At 40.6% G+C, this 9,639-nt stretch overlaps 1 protein-coding gene across 1 annotated transcript; it reads left to right on the top strand.

The window, feature by feature from the left end:
* The first annotated feature begins 895 nt into the window (after window positions 1-895).
* On the top strand, window positions 896-7,586 carry LOC144700760 (protein decapping 5-like). Its single transcript, XM_078572268.1, has 8 exons — window positions 896-1,202; window positions 2,213-2,313; window positions 3,665-3,736; window positions 3,821-4,807; window positions 5,521-5,592; window positions 5,894-6,082; window positions 6,237-6,347; window positions 7,180-7,586. The coding sequence occupies exons 1-8, from the start codon at window positions 1,049-1,051 to the stop codon at window positions 7,315-7,317; spliced, it is 1,824 nt and encodes a 607-aa protein (XP_078428394.1). The 5' UTR covers window positions 896-1,048; the 3' UTR covers window positions 7,318-7,586.
* The last annotated feature ends 2,053 nt before the right edge of the window (window positions 7,587-9,639 follow it).

Below are 9,639 nucleotides of genomic sequence, written 5' to 3'. Positions count from 1 at the left end.
TTATTCTCCCTCTATGTATCTCTCTGATTCTCTATATATTTCTCTTTTACTCTCCCTCTATGTCTCTCTCTCATTCTCTATATATCTCTTTTATTCTCTCTATGTCTATCTCTCATTCTCTCTCTCTATATATATATCTATCTTTTATTCTACCACCATGTCTCTCTCTCATTCTGTATATATCTCTCTTATTCTCTCTCTATGTCTATCTCTCATTCTCTCTCTATATATCTCTGTTATTCTCCCTCTATATATCTCTCTACCATTCTCTCTCTATGTCTATCTCTCATTCTCTCTATATATACCTCTCTCTTATTCTCCCTCTATGTCTCTCTCTCTCTCTTATTCTCCCTCTATATATCTCTCTTGTTCTCTCTCTATGTCTATCTCACATTCTCTCTACATATATATATCTCTCTTATTCTCCCTCTATGTCTCTCTCTCTCTCTTATTCTCCCTCTATTTATCTCTCTATTATTCTCTCTATATATATCTCTCTCTCTTATTCTCTCTCTATGTCTATCTCTCATTCTCTCTGTATATATATATCTCTCTTATTCTCTCTCTATATATATCTCTCTTATTCTCCCTCTATATATCTCTCTATTATTCTTTTCTATGTCTCTCTCTCATTCTCTATATATATCTCTCTTGTTCTCCTTCTAAGTATATATCTCTCTCTTATTCTCCCTCTATGTCTCTCTCATTCTCTCTATAAGTATATCTCTCTCTTTCTCTTATTCTTTCTACATGTCTTCCCATCTATATGTATAAATCCATCTCCATGTCTCTCTCTATCTATTTCTATCTCCATCTCTCTCTCTCTCTCTCTCTCTCTATTCCTCTCTCCTGGGAGTAGGTTTCTTCTTCTTTATATCTACGACCCCGTCGTCGCCCATTCCTCCATTGTAGATTGTGCGAAGCCGCCCGAGCTCTGCCTGCAGTGGCGGTCCTGCTTCCCGTTTCTACTACGATTACTACCACTACTACTGCTACTTCCTCTTCTTCTTCTTCTACAGTTGCCCCTTCTCTTGCCAAGGAAGAGGCCATGGCGACTGCTGCGACGAAGCCCTCGAGAACGGAGCCCTCGGCCGATTCCTACATCGGTAGCCTCATCAGCTTGACCTCTAAGAGCGAAATCCGCTACGAAGGGGTCCTGTTCAACATCAACACCGAGGAATCCAGCATCGGCCTGAGAAATGGTACCCTTTTTTTGCCCTAATCCTTCTTTTTTTTCTCGTTTTTGGTTGTGGAATGAAATTGGGTTTTTGGATGTCCACGCTGAGGAATCTGGAAACGGTGCCTTCGATTTGCCCTAATTTTTGTATTTCTGGAAAGGCGTCGGGCTTTGGAGAAATGGTCCTTGGAACTTTCTCTCGGTTGTTTGTTGTCTCGTAGATGAGAGTTTTTTTGGTGGATTTGTGATGTGCGATCTTTCGGTTTGTGATAATCGTTTGGTATCTTGTTTTTTGCTGCTCTTAGATTTGTGTAACGAAATTTCTGTTCTTGATGTACCCGGGTAGAAATTCGAAATGAGCATTCGCATTTGTCTTTCTAGGTATTGCCTTCTCTCTCGTTTTTCATGGTCAGTTTCAAGTCCGTTGATGACAGTTTTTGTACCAGGGCTGGGCTCTCGTATTTACTACTCTTAGATTTATGTTACGAAACTTTTGTTCGTATTTTAACCCTAATGAAATTCGAAGTGAGCATTCTTCTTTTCGTTTTTCTAGGCTTTGTCTTCAGTTTCTACGATCGTTAAGCTGTGATCTAGTTTTCTGTTTCTCGAAACCCCATTAGTGCCTTTTTGCATTGCCTTATTTGATCCTCGCATGGTTTACTTTATCCTTTGTATTTGAAACGGAAACCAATATTTGTTCATCCCATTCTTGAAATTTTGTGCCTTTTCATCTGGGATAACATTCTAAGTACGTACGTCAGGAAAGTGTTGGATGTTTCGGAGAGAAGGCGTCTATTTTCTAATGAAGGATAATTTCTTTTTTTCATTTTACGACCTGACAAGTTTACCATAATAGAGAGCCGTTTCATTTTTCCGAGATTTAAACGGAGGTACTGGTGATAATTTTTTATAAAGAGATGGAGCAAATTTTTTCATGTTAATGACGGGCTTGAAATTTTCTTTAACTTTCCAATAATTTCCGTAAAGAAAATGGGTTAATTACTTGTTTTTTTCCACCTTTTCTTGATGCGGCAGTGAGGTCGTTTGGCACAGAAGGTAGAAAGAAGGACGGACAACAAGTTCCCCCTAGTGAAAAGATCTACGAGTATATCCTCTTTCGAGGAAGTGATATCAAGGTGAATTTCTCTAATGTGTATTGATAAATTACTTGGTTGGCTTTCTGCACAATTACCACAGAGAGTGCTTCTTATTTATGGTTTATTTCTTGCGTGTTATGTCCATCGCCCCGTTATGGTTTTATGATATTGCTTTAAGTATCTACATCGAAGTTTTTTTGATAAACTGTTTGTGTTCTCTCAGTCAGTACTTTGAATTTTGAAGTCATTAGACTGTATGAGTTCGTGTCAAGTTTTACTCATGATTTACGGCCGTTTTCATCCGCCTAATTCGCCTCATATTATATTATTGATGCCACAAGAGCTTGACCTGTGACACGCATTCTTTTGTATGTAATTAACTGTGTTTTATTGCCAATTTTTGACGTCTTCTTGTGTGCGATTCATGGAAACGATAGTATTATGACATCAAATTTGTGTGCTTCAATTATCGTAACATATCTCAGCATGTATATTTTATGGAAACATGGTTTGGTTTTTGTGCAGAAGATTGATGAACATGTTCTGTATACAAACAACATTATTGTGTGTAATTTCACCGGTTATTTTTGGGCCATTTTGGGGTTCCCTGTCGGGTTAGGGTTTTTTAATCAGTCAGCGTTGATGAAAACACTACGCCTGAGTTTGATTTGTGACCAATTTCTTGGCCATGAACACTCTGTTTGAATGTGATGCGGTGGACCTCCATCTGCAACTGGAATTACCCTTGGGGGACCAATATTCTTCGATATTCTCATACGTCAAACCCTTTTGACCATTTTTATTAAAAAGAAGTGCATAAAGTTGAAGAGAAGAGAGTTATTTTCAGGTGCACTCTGTAACATATCGTCCAGATGATGAACGAAGTTAAAAGAAATGATGGTTTACCACTTTTTGGTTGGTTCTACTAATTCCATTTATGATAAACGGTTGCTTAGCATAATTGTTTTTACCTCTAAAGATTCAGCTTCAGCTCTAGGCAACTTAAACTCTTGTTGGAGGCCCTAGGGATTTCTATATTCGACACTTGCAGTAATTTGATTTTCTAATAATGCACTTGTTGTAACCTCTGTGGACCCCGTTCCCTTGTTAATAAGTGTTACAATAGAAAAACTCTGTTTTTTGTTCCTTCAAACTTTGAACACTTTGACCTTCAATTTCTCCTCACATGTTAATGGTAGTAGATAGTCTTATTTTAATTTGGGTCAAGGTTTTTGTCATGTCTTTAGAGTGACATCGTGTGTTATAATATATGGCCCTACTACTACTACTACTCTTTTTCATTCGTGCACTTTAAGTTCCGGGGTAGACTTATCTCCTCCCATCATGTCCACATTTCATCGTAGTAATCTCTCTTTTACGTTGATTGCAGGACTTGCAGGTGAAATCGTCCCCACCTGCTCAACCTGCGGCTCCCATGCACAGCGACCCAGCAATTATTCAAGTAATGAAAATCCCTTCCTCTAATTTTATTCTTGCATCGTGCCGTGGCATCTAGAGATGTTAACCTGTTTTATATATTCTGCAGTCGCACTATCCCCGTCCTGCTGCTCCATCTCCTCCCACTACGTCCTCGCCTTCGACTGTAAGCGGCAACGTTACTGAGATAACTCCTCCTTCGGCTCAGTTGGGCCCTCTGAGGCCTGCATATCCAGCCGGGCTGCCTTTATATCAACCCGGTGGTAGCCTCCCTTCATGGGGGTCTTCTCCGTCGCCAGTAAACCCTCAAGGGCTCGCCATGCCAATGTACTGGCAAGGCTACTACGCTGGAGGAATGCCCTTGGCTGGCCCTTCGGCTGCGGCAACCGGATTGCAACCGCCTCCGTCCGGCAGCCTTCCTCATCTGCAGCAGCCGTCTTTACTCCGCCCGTTGGGACTAGCAGTCCCTCCTCTCCAACAGCAGTCCATGCAATATCCAGGCCTCAATCCCACTTTGCCATCTTCCGGTTTACCGAGTTTACCCTTACACGATGGATCTTCCCTATCTGGGATTTCATCATTACCGGGGGCAAACATGCCAATTCCTCCAAGTTTGCCATCCATGCCGCCCATTCTGGCTGGATTGAGCATGCCATTCACAACTGGTTCCATCAGCTTACCTGAGATTCCTCCTCTACTGTCATCTGCCCCGCCGCCCAGTTCATCCCTGACCACTAACTCCGCTCCTGACGCATCTGCGGGTAGCTTGCCATCATCTAAACCTCCTGTCACTTCTCTGCCCTCTTCTGCCATCGGGGTTGATTCTGTCAAGAGCACTACTATTACTACTACTTCTGCTGCTAGCTCGGTTGTTGAGCCGTCTTTGTTTCAAAGCCCTCCTGATGCTGCCAAACCTTCATTGCTTACGCCTGGTCAACTTGGGCAATCTGGTTCTTCCAATGCTGCGCAGACGCAGCGTTTCAAGGCGAGTGGCAAATCTGTAGCTCCTAAACCATTTTCCGGAGAAGTGCAGGGCCAGGGTCCTGTTGAAACCAGGGATCCAATTCTTCCTTTGCCCACGCCTTCTGCCCAGAAGGTACATGAAAACGTGGTCTGCGCTTGTTGATTTGTGATTGTTATAACTTGTTATCTCTCTCTTTCTATATAGATATTAACATATTGCTTGTAATTGTTGATATACCTTAAAATATTTCAAAGTATTGTATGTTTTCATGTACATTCTGCCGAGAAGGTACATGAAAATATGGTGTGCGTTTGTTGATATGAAGTTGTTCGATCTTATTTTTGTTGAAGTTTATTTTCTTAACTTTCTTGGATGTCAAATTTGGCTACTTTTTTGTATCTGTGGGTTGTATTAATTGGTTACTTTTTGATCTGAATGACGAAAATAAAACACATAATATTTTTCACCTCAGGAAGAATCTCAGGTAAACTAGTAGGTAACTCATTACCGAGATTGTGATTTAAATAGTTGAAGTTTGTTGTGGGAATTCGATCTTCTATGATGTCAGGATGCTGTGGGCGTCGGATAGTTGTATCTGCTGATTCTGGGGAAATGATTCATCTGATAGTTGAAGTTGCACATGTTTTTTCTGAATGAGGTTCATTACCAGTATGAGACTGCAACAACGTCTCTAGCCATATATACTAATTTCTTAATAAAAAACGTTTTCATCTGTCACTTTGGTATATGATTTAGTACTATTTTATTCTGTGCCGGTTGATCAGTTTCTGTTACTTTGCATGTTTCCCTTCATTTATTGAAATGCTTCCCTCTTTGATCCACAGAAGACTGGCGTAGCTCCCTCTCACAGCTCTCATCACGCCAACAGGGGTCGTGGAAGAGGAAGAGGGCAAACGGTATAATCCTTCTCTCTGTTGCTATCTGTGTATTTATCTCTCTTATATCTCTTTGTTCCTCTCTTTCTATCCATCTCTAAGTCTCTCCTCTATCTCGCTTCTATCTTTCTCCATATTATCTCTGGAGACGAATCGTTTGTTTGTCTCCATAAGAATCTATATGTAACTCTCTCTGTCTTCTACCTATCACTATGCTATTTCTTTCTCTTGACGACTCCTGTCGCCCTATTTCTAACTCTAAGTATGAACGCTGGTGTTTGTGTGACTCTATATGATTTATTATTATTTCTTTGAGATGCAGTTCTCTCGAACGGCGATGAAATTCACTGAAGATTTTGACTTCACGGCGATGAACGAGAAGTTCAACAAGGATGAAGTGTGGGGGCATCTGGGGAAAAGCAGGGACAGCGAAGGGAACCCGGTCGAGGATGATGCCGAAGAGATCAACTTGGAGAGGGACCCCGAGGACCGCCCCAAGGCTGAGAGCAAGGTGATTTACCTCTCTCTCTCTCTCTATATATATATACATATATAACTATATATATCTCCATCAGGCCTATCTTTCATCCGTCCCGACCAAAGAACACACAGCTGCCTGTCTACTTCTCTGTCTTGATCTCTGATGTGGTCTCTCTCTTTTTCAGCCGATTTATGTCAAAGATGACTTTTTTGACTCTCTCTCCTCCAATGCTACTGGTGGAGGATCAAGGAACGGCCGCGTCAGGTTCTCCGAGCAAATGAAGATCGACACCGAGGTTTGTCAATTGCCCTTCTTGTTATATCTCTCTATATCTCTCTTTTTCTCTTCTCTTGTTTCACTGTCCTCTCTCTGTCTATCTGCCTCTCATTCTGAGTCTCTCTTACTCTCTCTCAAGCTCCCTAATCTCTCTCTAACTCTCTCTTCCCATTCTCCTTTTCCTCCTCTTTCCCTCTCTTTCGTTTTCGCTCCCTCTTATTCACTCTCTCTCTCTCCCTCATTCATTCTGTCTCTCTCTTATTCAATCTCTCTCTCTCTCTCTCTCCCTCATTCATTCTGTCTCTCTCTTATTCACTCTCTCTCTCTCTCTCCCTCATTCATTCTGTCTCTCTCTTATTCAATCTCTCTCTCTCTCTCTCTCCCTCATTCATTCTGTCTCTCTCTTATTCAATCTCTCTCTCTCTCTCTTTCAGTCCTCTCTCCATCCCCAAATTTTCCATCTTTTCCATCTCTTTTATATGTTCTATCTCTCTCCCTAACAGTCCCTCTCTCCGTTTTTCAATTTCTCTCTCTTTCAGCCTTTTTTCATAAATTGGTATAAGCGAAAACCCTTAGCGGATTTCGACACTCTCTAATCTAAATCTCGCTCTATTTTGTCAATATCTCTCTTTCTATAACTTTATCTGTGTATCAATCTACCCAGTTGCTCTATACGTTTCTATACATGATGTGGCATCCTTGTGTACTATCTAAATCCTTGTCAAATCTCTCTTTCTATACGTTTATCTATATATTAATCTAAAAAAAAGAAAAAAAAATAAAAAAATATATTAATCTACCCTGTCTGCTCTGTGTTTCTTTGCCTGATGTGTATGCCCATGAATTCACAGACATTTGGGGACTTCCCAAAGCATCGTTCGGGTCGTGGCGGCGGACGAGGCTTCCGTGGCGGCCGAGCCAGGGGCTCCTTCTACGGCCGGGACTACGGTTACGGCGGCCGCGGCCATGCTCGCGACATGGCCAGCTGATCGATGAACGCGCTTCGGCTCATTCACCCCTTATTCTCGATGATGATGATGATGGTGGTGGCGATGAAGATGATGTATGCTCGAAATGGGGTATAAGAACACCTGGGTTTGTTTTGGGTGCGGCCATGACGCCTTATGCTTGCATGCTTGAATTAAAGAACTTTACTGCTAATTTGGATATCATAAATGTTCATGGTCGTATGTATCTTTCATTTTAAGAATGTATTTGTTTTCTCTGGCCCAAGCCTAAATGGTATTATTCTTTGTCTTATCTATGTTGCAGTTAGAGATATATATTTATATAGGTGTAGAGAGAGAGGGAGAGAGAAACGATGAGGAAATAGTAGAATACAGGGTCACAAAGACATGCGATGGGAGAGGAACAGTCCGATGTAAAGAGAGATGGCAGTGAGAGATAGAGAAGAGAGAAAGATAGAGAGATGAGATAGATATATAGATAAAGAGAGCGATGAGAGATAGATATAAAGATCGAGAGAGATGAGAGAGATAAATAGAGAGAGATGAGAGGTAAATAGATAGAGAGAGATAGATAAAGAGAGATATGAGAGGTAAATAGATAGAGAGAGATGAGAGGTAAATAGATATATAGAGAGAGATAAGAGGTAGATAGATAGGTAAAGAGATAGAGAGATGAGAGGTAGATAGATAGAGAGATAGAGAGAGATATCAGAGGTAGATAGATAGATAGACAGATATAGAGAGAGAGATATAGATAGATAGACAGATAGATGGAGAGATAGAGAGAGATGAGAGGTAGATAGATAGATAAAGAGATAGAGAGAGATGAGAGGTAGATAGATATATAAAGAGATAGAGAGATGAGAGGTAGATAGATAGATAAAGAGATAGAGAGAGATGAGAGGTAGATAGATAGATAAATAGATAGAGAGATGAGAGGTAGATAGATAGAGAGAGAGATGAGAGGTAGATAGATAGATAAAGAGATAGAGAGATGAGAGGTAGATAGATAGAGAGAGAGATGACAGGTAGATAGATAGATAAAGAGATAGAGAGATGAGAGGTAGATAGATAGAGAGAGAGATGAGAGGTAGATAGATAGAGAGAGAGATGAGAGGTAGATAGATAGAGAGAGATGAGAGGTAGACAGATAGATAGAGAGATATGAGAGGTGTATATATATATATACAGAGAGAGAGGGAGAGAGAGAGAGAGAGAGTGAGAGAGAGAGTGAGAGTGAGTGAGAGTGAGTGATAGTGAGAGAGAGAGAGAGAGAGAGAGAGAGAGAGAGAGAGAGAGAGTGAACGAGAGAGAGTGAGAGAGAGAGAGAGTGAGTGAGAGTGAGTGAGAGAGAGAGAGTGAGTGAGAGAGAGAGAGAGAGAGAGAGAGAGAGAGAGAGAGAGAGAGAGAGAGAGAGAGAGAGAGAGAGAGAGAGAGAGAGAGAGAGAGAGAGAGAGAGAGAGAGAGAGAGAGAGAGAGAGAGAGAGAGAGAGAGAGAGAGAGAGAGAGAGAGAGAGAGAGAGAGAGAGAGAGTCATAAAGACATGCTTCAGTTTCTCTCTATACCAATAGTTTTTTGATCTCCAGATATCATAAAATACTTCGATTTAATTCATACAAAATAATGCATCTATAAAGGCATTCAACGTGACACATGTTAACTCAGAAATGTGATTATAGATCTACTTATCGAACTTACTTCAACAGTTATGGGCGACGAATCATACATTAAAGAAATATCAGCTATCATTACAGTACTTGCTGATAAACGGTACCAATATCTGTTCCTAATAACAATGACTTGAGTTCAACCCTCCCTCTCTATCTACTTGTAGAAACTTTCTTCACATGTGTATCCCCAAGTATAATTGTACGTTTCCCGAAATTCAAACCCTAGTAACAATCATAGAAAGTCACTCAGCAAGTGTCTTCCCACCATGCAATGAATCATAGAACATGGAGACACCAAGAACAAGAGGAATACCAATACTATGAGCATTAATAATAGCAATAATAAGATAAAGTATAAGAATACGAATAACTAGATGAGGTTCACAGTGAAAAAGAATATGAGGAAAAAGATAATAAATAAAATAAGGAAGTAAGAAGAGGAAAGTAGGTATTGCCTTAATTTTGTTAGGTTTAGGCATTGGATCAGGAGGGTACCATAAAAAATGTCTTCCATTGCTAAGAGACCTAGATGAACAGGTAATCAGCTTGAACTAAATGTTGGAAGCCCTAATGATGTTTTTATTTCATAGGGGACAAGTCTTAACACCCCCTTAACTTCAATAAACCCTAATGACCTAGGAATGTCAACACCAACAATCTCCCATTTGACCTA

Source organism: Wolffia australiana, chromosome 3, assembly GCF_029677425.1.
Source record: "Wolffia australiana isolate 7733 chromosome 3, ASM2967742v1".
NCBI lineage: Eukaryota > Viridiplantae > Streptophyta > Magnoliopsida > Alismatales > Araceae > Wolffia > Wolffia australiana.
Note: the sequence above shows the minus strand (reverse complement) of the source record. Positions and strands in the feature narration are given on the sequence as shown.